This window comes from Myotis daubentonii, chromosome 7, assembly GCF_963259705.1.
Source record: "Myotis daubentonii chromosome 7, mMyoDau2.1, whole genome shotgun sequence".
Lineage (NCBI taxonomy): Eukaryota > Metazoa > Chordata > Mammalia > Chiroptera > Vespertilionidae > Myotis > Myotis daubentonii.
This window is the reverse complement of record NC_081846.1, coordinates 15,804,179-15,816,806: the sequence shown is the minus strand read 5'-3', so window position 1 is coordinate 15,816,806 and position 12,628 is coordinate 15,804,179. Positions and strand designations below refer to the sequence as shown.

Below are 12,628 nucleotides of genomic sequence, written 5' to 3'. Positions count from 1 at the left end.
AGGTCTAGATTTAAATGTTAGGCAATAAGTGTGCATATCCAAGTGGTTCCTAGACATAAGTATGCAGGGAGCAAGCCTTGCCTGTTTCTCTAGGACCCTCACCTGCTTGGGAGACAGTCTATGAAGATCAGCAACAACAATGGCCGGGGAAGATGTGAGGACGGGTCTGTCCATTCCTTCTGGCTTCCCAGATGGGGCTGGGCTGCAGCCTTGTGGCTGGACTGTGGCAGGAAGTGTGTCTGTTGGGGCACCTGCTAGCTCTGTCTGAGCCGGCTGAGCCTCAATGAAGGTCACAGATCGTTTCTGATCCACTGCAAGTGAGAGGTAAAGCAGTAAATAGAGGGGAAATATGTAGTCATTGCTTTATAATTGGTATCTCCTGGCTTTTCTTAATAAAGATGTTGTTAGTTTATTAATAAGTGAAAGCATACTTGACTATTATTGTATATATTTTGATTTCATCTTCTTATAAAAAGTAGGATTTGGGTAGAAAAATCATTTTTACATAAATGGCCCAAGAACAAGATTTGCATAGAGCATTAGGTGAACTTGGTCCTCGTAATAACTGCCAACAGGATTTTAAAGTCCCCATTATCTACCATGTCTTTGTCGTCAGTAAGACATATACAAACTCAGTCCCTGGCTTGGGTAAAGAAAACACAACCTTCTATAGTTAAATCTAATGGCATTTATAGTTTACCTTGGACTTTGCCATTTCTCTAGATTCTTTTTTTTTAAAAAATATTTTATTGATTTTTTACAGAGAGGAAGGGAAGGGAATAGAGACTTGGAAACATCGATCAGCTGCCTCCTGCACACCCCCTACTGGGGATGTGCCCGCAACAAAGGTACATGACTTTGACCGGAATCAAACCTGGGACCCTTCAGTCCGCAGGCTGACGCTCTATCCACTGAGCCAAACCGGTTAGGACTCTCTAGATTCTTGAAGGTCAGGATGGGGGTTGGGAAAGGTGAGAAGAAAAAAAGGCACTAAAGTTTTCTGGGAAACTTCTTCCCTGATCCTAGTGTCTTCCCAAAAAGGAGCTTATCTGCATAAGTTTCTGCAGGTCTCCCAGGCTGAGTTGCATGGCATCGTGTCAATGGTATAATCAGAAGGGACACAGGAACCTCACCAGATGGCTTCGTTTTAGGTTGAATGCTCCTCCGAGTGGTTGACAGCCGAGCTCCATGGCGGTTTCTGGATTCATTCTGAGTCTTCTGACGTGACAGTAGAGGACGTCTTAGCTAAAGAGAATAGGCAGAATGAGGCTGACTGCCCAGGAGAAAACGCTATGCTCTGAGGATTCTATGGTTTACTCCCTACTTTATGGGTTTCTGTGGACTCTGATGATTGTTCTTTTCGTTTGTAGCTGGTAAACTTCTTTCTGCATGTCTGACTACAAGTATTTGATTCTGACATCCCCTTTAACCAATCCTATCTCCTGATTATTACACCTTCATATAGGCTAAGAACATTAACATCATTTAAAGTAGCCAATGTGAGAATTTCAATGAACTTTAGGCTACAAAACTAATGATTATTGCTTACAGATCGGCTTTTGTTCACCTAAAAGTTGCAGTTGAACCTATGTGACCTCTCAAGGGAGTTGGGGGGTTGATGAAAAAAACCTCAGATATTGAGAAGTGTCTGGTGTCCAAATCAGTGCTGGGATGCTCCCGTCACAATAAGAGAACAAAGGCTCACTTCAATTTTTACTTAGAGAGTTACATAAAGGAAACCCACCTAAGGGAATTCATAAAGATAATCTTTACTTTGGTTTCAGTTTTAACTTGAATCATTAACCTTGAAATGAGGAAGAAAGGACAACTGTGTCTATGCCTTTACACAAACATCAACTTTAAAACAAATCGTCCTGGGTCATGAATTTGGCTGGGGAAGAAAGCTTCTGGAGAGGGAACAGATAGAAGTATAGGCCTACTCACTTCACTAAGTCATCAGCTCCGTTCATATGAGCTAACATAGGAGCTAAAAGCTCTCAGATGGCTCAAGCACTTACCATGTTTGACATGTGCTCTGTACTGCTTGTTTTGGGTGGGAAGTAGGCAAAATATAATCTCAATATATACGGACATTCAAAATTCAATAGGGCTTCAATCTATTTCATGGGGTGACTCTCCTGCCCTCCTCAGGCCTGCTTACCTGCCTCAGGCCCCTCTTCCTCCCCAGCGGCTGCTGAATGAGGAGATTCTGTTGGCCAGGTTCGCTCTGCACACTTGCCACCCTGCCAAGCACCAACAGTGTTAGTGTGCCTGGAGACAGTACGGGAGATCGTCCTCTGGTGGGTGTTAGCCTAAGTCACTTACACGAAACAGTCACTTCAAAGATACCGTTATCTTTGAAGGAAGGTTGGGAAAGAGCCCCTGAGATGGGAGTTTTCAAAGGTTTGGGAGGAAGGACAAGGCCTTTGTAGCCCCGAGCTGCCAAAATTGAGATTCTGTTTTCAATCACGGTGTCATAGTTATCATTCGGCAAAACATTGGTTTGATCACACCCTTGGTTTGGAAACCACCAAAAAGTTTGAGATGTCACATTCTAATCTCAATTTTTTTTTTCCCAGGGGGAGGGAAAAAGGTAGTGACAAACAAACACAAACAACTCTACCACATGGATGGGAACACCTTTTTGAAGATTTCAATTTAAATGAAAGTAAGATGGACGAGTATCAAACACATCAGACACAGAATCCATTTGGGTGAAGGGGCACAGTCAGCACATGCTTGCAGCCTGAAGTCTCTGTGACTACTAAGTGAATAGTCACATGGGCAGACAAGTGGGTTTTTTTAAAAAATGGATTTAGGTTTAAAAGGCTGGCAAAGTAATTAATCTGTCAGTAGAACTCGGAAGAGAAATGATCAATTTCAAAGAGCTGCACTCAAACATATCATGCAGTTTATAAAAGCAGCAACCTGCTCCCCCCAAATTTGCTGTGTATGTGTGTATTTCATATGCAAGAATGACTACTGGTAGTGGCCACTATTTTAGTGTTGGGTGAAGCTGAAAATTCTGTCATGGGTCCATGATCCTTTATCATTCTGCATGCATGTATAATAGGTGTTCATAATGGCAGTGGGGGTGGAAAAAGATGTATTGTGCCCCAGAGAACACTGTAATTCTGTGGTTGATGCCAATGTGATTATTTGGTTTATGGGTAATTCATTTCTGCTTTGCCTTTGCAAAAGGAGAATCATTTACAAATAGTTTTTAGAGTCAAATATGCCACAGGGGAATCCAGAGTCAGCAACTGTCCAGGAAAAAAAGAGAAAGACTATATTCATTCATTTTCATTTTTTAAAAATGAGCTATCTAAATACCTAGTGGCAGTTGTAGGGAGAAGAACTGGTGTCTAGACAGGCAATCAGATGCTTTCCATGTTGTGTTTGCAACTGGTTAATCATGATGTGGTCAACACAGGCACATCCATCAAATTTTAAAAGTCTTACATTTCCACCAAAAGAAAATCAATAATTCCCAAATGGAGTTTTATCAAAGTTCTTACGAAATAAGAATGTAATTATATCATAATTATACCATTTGGGATAGATAATACAGAATTATATAAGGAGTCCCCCGAACATGTTTTTAAAACTTTCTTGTTCTTTTAATATCAGGTTCAAAAGAGCACTGTACATTATTTTTATACATATATGACCTTGTACCATCTATGACCTTTCTATGAAGACAGAAAATTACCCCAATGGAACAATGCAATAAGTGGATTGTGATAAACAATCCAGACTATGTTGCTGGAATGTTTGAAATGACATCTCCTTATTAAGTGTACATTTTAACATGTGTCATAAATTGGAAAGAGAATTCAATTACCACATGCACAAAAGTACAAACAAGTTTCTCCCAAATACCAAGCAAAGCTTTCATTGGAATGGGTTCTTCATTGACATCTAAATGTTACCTCAGTTCCCTTAGCCATAAAGGGAGGTTAATACTTACCACCTACCTCCCATTAAGGTAGAGAAAAGAAGTCAGTTGATGTAAGATGGTTTGAACATGAAAAGTAATGTTTATAACATGCTTCCTTGTTTTACATTTGATGTTTGTAATGAGTTTATTGCTTTTAAAACACTAAAAGGGAGTGGGTAATAAAATGTTTTGCTAATAATTGGGCAGAGAAAATGAAGTCGAGGCGGTCCACTTGTCTCTTTTCATTCAGAGTGTGAGAAAAAAATGTCGCAAGAAAAGAAAAAAATGCACATTACTCAGAGAGTGTTATATGTCAAAACATAATGGTAATTTCATGATGATAATTCCAAGGGAGGATCGTAATAAGCACCAAAATTTTCTCTATGGATAGAGATGTTTATTTCTAAGAAATAGGTCAAGTTTATAGCTTTAGTAAGTAGTTGTTCTATGTAAAAGATGTAGCATTTCATCAATGGAATGCACACATCAAAGATGAATTTATAGAACATATCTTTGGAGATACATCCCAGCTAAATTCTCCTTCAAAATGTAATGCTAACATGTTTATATTTGGGGCATCAAAGTCTGGCTGAACTATGTGCAGTTAGGACATATTACTAATAAACAGAGAGGTTCATAATGAACGTTATTTATGCAGAGCCTGTTTCTTTTTCTCAGGTCTTTATCAAATCGGAGTCACATATAAGAAGTAGTTTCAGTTTAGCTTCTCTGCACATCATGTAATATCTCATCTGTAGGGTTTGCAGTGTGTGACCAGAGGTGTCTAATGCTAAAACTAACCAGGAAAAGACCAAGGTATTAGCCTTACGCACATTTCTATAGAAAATTGGCTTCCTGAAATTTTTAATCTTGGGAATGAGAAATGGCTCATTTTTACTCTTTTGCTAAATAAAAGGGCAAAACAATAAGGATAAAAGCAAATAAAACTTTCTAAGTTGAAGCTAAAATCGTTTGTATCTTTGAGTCACTGAAAAACATGACAGTGGCAAAACATAGCACGATCTGGGTTTTAGAGAAGCCAGTGCTTGGAGCTTAGCAGAGCTGGTGTGACTCAACTGACCACAAACGACAGATGCCTTACTCAAAATGGAAGGAAGGCATTTGTAAGCTAATGAATGTTAGGTAATGTTAGAGGGATGATTTTGGCACAAATTACCTCTTTTCCCTTGTTTCAGTATGATGGCTGGATTGTGGTATATAAATATGTTTGCACTTTCTAATGGGATATACGTATACCTAATGGTATTTCTTAAAAGGATAGATAAACAAGGGGCCATTCAGTAATAAATAAAAATTCATATCACTCATTTCAAATGACAAAAAAAGTTTATGGATTGAAATATATTTGATAAATAAAAAATTTAAGTAGAAGCTATGGGTGAGGAGACTGGTACACAGAAAATGAAGTAGTATTTTCATTGCTTTTATCATTGCATTTTTAGTTTGAATTTGATTAGATAAGTCTAGAGGTGGAACACAAGACACACGGGATAGCCATTTACCCTGAATAATTTCCCTGTGGCAGGAATGAATAAAATCAGTACCAAAGGAGCCATAAAACACTTCCAGAGAACAGGGGATTCAAGAGTAGACAAAAGCCCTATTTTTCCCTTTCCCAGTAAAATATTATTGTTTAACATTTACTCAGCCTCCACAACATCCAAGAATGTGTTTTAAATACCACAGAATTTAGAGATTAGAGGCTAGAATCAGATTAAAAAGAGAATAATCTGGATATTAGGGGTCACATAAGAACTGATTTAGTAATGACCAAGTACTTATCTGTGTATCATACACACATTTTCAGCTATATAAAAAGGTTGTTTTAATTTTTTTTTTGTACTTTGAGAGTACTTGCCAAATTTTTATACTTTGAAAATGTGTATGACCATGAGTCTACTAAAAAGGTTATTTTTATTTTCTCTCACCCAAAATATACATCTTGTTGAAACTTGAACCACATGCTTAATTTCCACTGTGATTACAATCATCCTTATGAAATCAAATAGAATTGCAAACTCCTTTTTAAAAAAATTAGAGTTGATTGTCAATTCCTGCCTTTCAAAATCTTCTAACATGTCCAAACAAAATCTAATTCTCAAGTATAAGCATCCAGGCTTGAGTGCTTGAATAAACTTAGGTATGTGCTTGAATAAACTTAGGTACATCTATATTTTTCTAGAGAAGAACTATGGTCCATGGTGTTTGTATTTGGGGGTGGGCACAGGGAGGAAACATCTCCAGTGAGTTTCTATACCTTTAAGAGCAACATTCTTAACAGAAGATAATTCTTCCATGGAATATTATTTCAATTTATTAATTTATAAAAAAGAATCTTTTCTCCATAGGACAGTGCTTCTAACAGGGTGCTTTCTCTTGTCTTGAATCTTTAAAATAAATTAGTATGCCCTTGTCGGTATGCTCAATTAGTTGAGCATCATCCCATACACCCAAAAGTCAGTGGTTTGATTCATGCCTGGGTTGCAGGCTTGATCCCCAGTGCAGGAGGCTTGCCGGAGGCAGCCGATAGATGTATCTCTCTCACAGTGATGATTTGCTTCCTTTCCCTTCCTCTCTCTAAAATCAATAAAAAATATTTTATATAAAATAAATCAGCACAGATTTATAAAAATCTTAGAACTTTTCAAAAGGTCTGCAAAATTGTTATTTTTTCCCATCTATTCATCAGGTTATCTTGGTGTCTTCCTCATATCACATTGCCCACTTTGCCTAATTAAACAAGTGTTTTTTCAAAAGCAAATTCCCAGAAAATTAACCAAAGTATGGGGGCTAGAAGAAGGACCTGTGTTCATTACTCTTGCACAGGCATGCTTCCTGATATTCTTTAGCTTTGGTGCCAGATTTTCCTTAGAACTACTTCGGATGCATGTTAGATCCTGAGTGCTCAGGTATGTGCTGAACGTGATTTACATTGTTCAGGCTGTACTGCTTCTTTAGGACTTTAAGAGTCTGTAGCATAAAGAAGTTTCATGCCCCAAATAAGAAAGCCTGCAAACCAACGATAACAAGTATTTATCCTGTTTTATAAACCCACCTCCTAGTAAATGCCAAAAGTTCCTCTCCTCCAAAGAGAACTTGGTGACGTGATGAAGTTCAAGAGATACGACTTGCAGTGTATGGCAAAGGTGGAAGTGCTACTGGCTGGTGGGATGTCTCTGCTTTAATATAATGAGTTAGAACCCAAAGGGCATACTTCATCTTCCAGTTTCTTAAGGACCACAACTGAATCGGGGTGACTAGGCTGTACTCAGAACTAAAACACAACAGTTACAGGAACAACAGGTCAACAATAGTTCACCTAAAACAATCATCAAAGCCCCGACATGACTAATTCAGCTGTAGATAACGTCTACAGCTTTGGCTCTGAACCAGTCTCACGTAGCAAGGACTTGGGCTTATTCCCATTGACACTGGACCCAGGGCAGATTGGATTGAGTTAGAGAACTCCAAATTAGTCATCTGAACCGTTAGCCTGCCAGAGAGGGCCAAATCTGTCGAAGAGTTTCTAACAATCCATTCAAACTCCTGCCTTCTCTCACCAACCCTGGACTAGTATTTTACTCAACGAGAGTAGAATTTGTCCTAATTTAGAAAAGCCCTCAAAGTTGGCCAAGTGGAAGGCTAACTTAACACGGTCTCCTCTCAGGAGGCCACTGAAATGACATTCTATTCAAGGTTCTCCAGTCTGATGTGCAATACTAAGCATTTAACAAATGCATTCCTTGAAAGCTGTGGTCCCGGTGCTAGGCTTGGTTCTGATCTCTTCAAACGCCGTGAACAATGAAGGGAAACAGCCTTGAGGACAGTTTTGTTCTTCCTCGTCCCCAACGCTCTTGATAGTGGAATAAAGTCTGGTCTCTGTGGCATGTCCATGTTCACCACCAATAAGAGACTGATCTGTCCATGCAAGGGCTCGCAAACACAAATGAATGTCATGAATTATGGGTCCAGCAAAAAAAAAAAAAAAAGATACACCTGATGATGGATGAAATTTCTCATTTTCAATTGGAGAAGAAAATGTGAAACTGAACAAGATGCAAAGAAAACAAAGGACAACCTGTCACAGGAACGGCCTCTCAACATTTCCTCATCTTTGTGATAAAGCAATAAACGCGGTAGGTTGTACTCACTCCCTAATGCAAACCTGAAAGGGGATGTTTTCTCTTGAGATGGCACTCGTAGAATGAACAAGAAGCATTTCCCTTGATGAGGATTAGTTGAGAGGTGTGAATCAGCAGCACAAGATTAGGAATGTTTGACGTGGTATATCTGAGTGTTAAAGGTGCAGTCCCCCTTTCTGAAGCTTTAAACCAATTGCCAAGACTTTATATTGTTTGCATCGTAAGACTTCTTTTCCTGACCAAGATATGTTTGTGTCTGCCATTTCATGGCAAGTTCTGGAGTCATCTTTATATTGGGACAGACATTCTTTACATGAGTGTTATTTGAACAAGCTATTATAATAACCTGCCACATAGCATGCATCCAAGAGAGGGAATTACATAAGTTGTATTTACATTGCTACTCTTAAATAACATCATTATTTTCTTACCGTCCATGGTATCAGTTAAAAGATCTGTCTTGATTTAATAAGGGGGTTCCTGATGATGGGGAGTGAATTAGCTTCCAAACAACATTTCTTAAGGAAATATCAGTGTGGGAGGGAATGATTAAATGGGATAAATTTAACATTTGGCATATCAAACATTTTAGATGTCCATGGGACTAGCCCCTAAAGGAACTCGACAGATTTTTCTTTTTTAGTAAGCTTTTTAGGCCATTTGTGACTGAGCTCTGAAGCTGAAAATGAAGGAGGCTACACCTTTGACTTCCAGGCTTGTGTGTTCATGAACAACAAAGGGCAAGAAATGGAAATAGGTATCAAGACGGGCGAGAGGAGACAGAGAGACAGAGGAGACGGGGAACAGCTAGTTTCCCAGCACAGACACCAATAGACAGGTAGCATTGATTAACACTGTACCTAGAGAGGCTGCCCTCGGCGGCCAGGCCCTGGGAGTCGTCGAGGACATTAGGTTCACTGCAGGAGGGGTAGGGAGATGAAGCATTTAGGGAAAGAAAATGCAAACAAATGAAAGAAAAAGGGAAAAAAGGCATGCGATTTTCTGCTTCCCAGAACCAAAAGTAAATAAATAAATTTAACAGAACAAGGAAGGAAAAGGAGACGGTCAACCATTTCACCTTGTGCTGGGTTTGTCAAGACATAGGACTCAAGGCAATGGGGATAGGAGGGACTTGGGATGAACACGACTCTCAGAGGAGTGATCTGCTTATTAGTCAAGAGTTGGGACTTAAAATGAGCTCCAAATAAAAACATGGGCTCAGGAACACATTGCAGAATGAGTCTGTACAAGATGAAACTAGCATTCCTTCGGTAACCATTTGGCTGGGTGGTTATTGTTTTTAACCTGTCTTATGTACATGACGTTTCATCGAGCAGACCGCTGCTTCTTTCTTGTGCGTGGTGATATCATCACACAGAAACCACTTACCATAAACTGCCACAACCAAACTCTTGGAACTGATGCCACAAAGAAAAGTAAAGAAAGAACCCAACTTCCACTGCTAATTTGGCAATGAAAAGGCAAGTAAACAAATGGAAGAAAGGTAACCCTGGAAAATCCACATGGAACTCCATTTACCTCCTTACTCCATCCTCTAGTGACTGAATGGTAAATGGCAAGAGAAGAAACCTGTCAGGTTGGTGAAAGAATAAGTTAATCGTTTATTGATTTACTTGGATGCAGTTGATTTTGGGATTTGTGAGCAGAAATTGTGTCATACTTTGCCTTTCCTTCACTGCCTAGTACTGAGCTTATAAGCACCTATGAGGTACTCAATAAATACTTGTTAAGCCATTTAGAAAACTGGAAAACTGGAGTGCCTGCCTCCAAAGGATCATTTAACTAATCGAGTACACTGTAAAAATAGCCTCTGTGTCCAAAAACAGGGCCCTGTCTCCCCAGTGCACATAGACATTATTACCTTCACTAGCCTTCCAAAACAGGACTCAAGCTCAAAGGGTGCAACTAGATTATCTTTCTGGATTCCTAGTATGTCTCTAATAAAACAAATTTTGTCCCTGGAAATGAGTTAACCCCTTAACAGATATGTCCAAGGGGAATTTATGGCCTGGTAATTTTAGGTAAATAACAATAACAACAACAGCTCTATTTTAAATTCCTATAATTCCCTAATTTAAATAAAACTTTAAACAAATTGATAGTTTTATTTTATTCCTGAGGGAACCTTGCACATTGCTAACAATTAAAAATATTGATAGTTACCAATAACTGCTCAAATGACTTTATATTTTTAGGACATTTTATAGTATATTCTTAGGAAGCAAAGAACACCAAACAAAATGTTTTAAAGGGCTTAATCATGGAATCATGGAACTATAGATAGAGAAGTTACTTAACAATTGCTTTAGCCAACCTCCTCATTTCACAGAGGAGAAAGGTGTGGACTCTTAGTGAATGACCTGCCCACGGTCACACGTAGTAGCATAAGTCCTTTTCTGCTTGGTTAAGCATCACTAACTCCAACTAAATACTGACGACATACCAGAAGTCTAAACTTTACCAAATATATCAAGCTAGTCCTAGATACTTGCCAGGTACTCATTATTAGCTTAGCTAATTATATATCAGAAATATGAGAATGTCATTTGAAAGAAGACCATGTGTCTATTTATGGAGCATTTTAAAGGAGAAACGATGCTTGGATCAGAAGTTGAAATCCCTTCTACAGCCCTGGCTTAGAAAACTCGCCGCTAATTGTTGCCTGTACAACCCTAGTTGAATGACCTACTTAAAAACATCGATTGTTTGCTTCCTTTTCAGCCTTTTCAGAATAACAGGAGCAAATTTTCAGAATTTCTACCTTTCCCCCAAATGCAGAGTATAAAATATCCATGGCTCTTTACCTTTGGCTGGGTAACATGCCCACCTCAGCCTGAGGTGCGGACATGCTAGAGACGTGGCTGGAGAACCTCCTCCTTCCAATGGCACTCAGGAGGTAAGCTTCTTGTTCACTTACCACACTGGGCATGCTCACAGAGTCATCTGAGAGGGGCAAAGAATGGGGTGTTATAAAACTACAGCATTGATCAGAAAACCCAATCCAAATTTGCCGGTGGGTCCCATCCTTGGCTTGCATATAACCTTACGACAGTCTCTAAAGCGAAATGATCATTTTGTCCCTTTGTACAGATTAAAAACCAAGACATTGGGGTCTTAAACACCTTTCCTATTTGTATAAAGCTTAGCCTCTAGTTACTGAACATTGTCACCTTGAGGATGGAAATAGAACTGCAAGTTAAAGTGATGCTTCTTTCATTTGGGTGAGGAAAACTTAGCTGAAATAAAGCTACATGAAAGTATGTACATCCGGGGGGGAAAAAATCACAAAAGACCATTAGGTTCTTTAGTTTTTAATCTGCACAGAGGGATGAATAACAATTCTTCAGATCCACACATCTCCAATTCTTGAACAGCTTTCATGAAATAAATATAAACTTCCTGTCCATTTTTAGAAGTAGATTATTTGTGAAAATCAAGGGGATCTGTAAATTCACAAAAGCTGGACTATAATTTTTTTAAACATTGCAGGAGTAGTTAAATGAGAAACTTTGTTACTGAAAGAATCAAGTACATTTCTTTGATATTCAAATGCTACATTCAGTACATTTAATGATTTTTAGACTGCTGAGAGAAAGACTATTTCAGATATATTTTTGAAAACTATTTTTGAAAACCTAAAAGTTCATAAATAATATTAACCTAAATTTTAAGTTTAAGCACATAGTCTTGTTTTCTCCATAAAAGCAGAAATCAATGTATTCAAATCCCTGTGAAGGTTAACTTAGCACAGAATTTATGACAAAGTTACCTCATTCTAAGTGAGCTAACATTGTTTATCACTGGACAGTAAACATATTTTGTTTAACATAGAGTTTTGGTGAACTTTTGTTACCATCTAAGGTCATCTGATATCATTTATTTAAAATATTCCAAGTGGTCATATTTCTAATGAAAGTTATTTCAAGCCAAGACAGTGAATATAAAAAGTGCTAGAAATTGTAATTTGCTATATAATGATGGGTTGAAGTTGATTCTTATTATAGAATAGTATTTACTTTTTAGGTGCATGTACAGGGAAGCAAACTAGCAAATGTGCCTTAAAAATCATGAAAAAGTAGTAGGATAGAATTGTGATTCAAAGGCCTTTCAGCTCCTATTGATCCCCCCCCTTATTCAAACTAATATATCACTTAACACTTATACCCTCAATATTTGTCTCAATATTTGTTTGGTGATTAATCATGTGCTACCTTCCATTCTTCCATTAGACAAAATGTTATCTCCTCTACAAGACCTCTAAGATTTTAGAGGGCAGAGAACATATCTTTCTCATACTTCCCTGTTCCTGCTGGATCTTAAAACAGGTTTGATGATTAAATGAAAAAACAGTTTAATTCAAAGCAGTCAACCCTCTAGCTTTCATAGCCCAGTTCATATAAATCAATACACACTCACATCACAACCACACTACGACATTTGTTAGCAACCCTGCTTTCATTGGGATGATTGTGATGTCTGAGAGCAGAATATTAGCAAAAAATTT

At 38.3% G+C, this 12,628-nt stretch overlaps 1 protein-coding gene across 4 annotated transcripts in view; it reads right to left on the bottom strand.

Moving 5' to 3' along the window:
* UNC80 (unc-80 homolog, NALCN channel complex subunit) overlaps positions 1 to 12,628 on the bottom strand; it is a 172,525-nt gene that overhangs the window by 1,449 nt on the left and 158,448 nt on the right. For 3 of the 4 annotated variants that reach the window (XM_059703001.1, XM_059703002.1, XM_059703000.1), the window contains 5 exons: positions 10,929 to 11,067; positions 8,964 to 9,020; positions 2,162 to 2,243; positions 1,134 to 1,245; positions 103 to 311 (listed from right to left, as the gene is read on the bottom strand). In XM_059703001.1, the coding sequence (XP_059558984.1) occupies positions 103 to 311; positions 1,134 to 1,245; positions 2,162 to 2,243; positions 8,964 to 9,020; positions 10,929 to 11,067 (599 nt within the window). The remainder of the gene's footprint in view (positions 1 to 102; positions 312 to 1,133; positions 1,246 to 2,161; positions 2,244 to 8,963; positions 9,021 to 10,928; positions 11,068 to 12,628) is intronic. The other variant, XM_059703003.1, reaches the window with a different exon arrangement.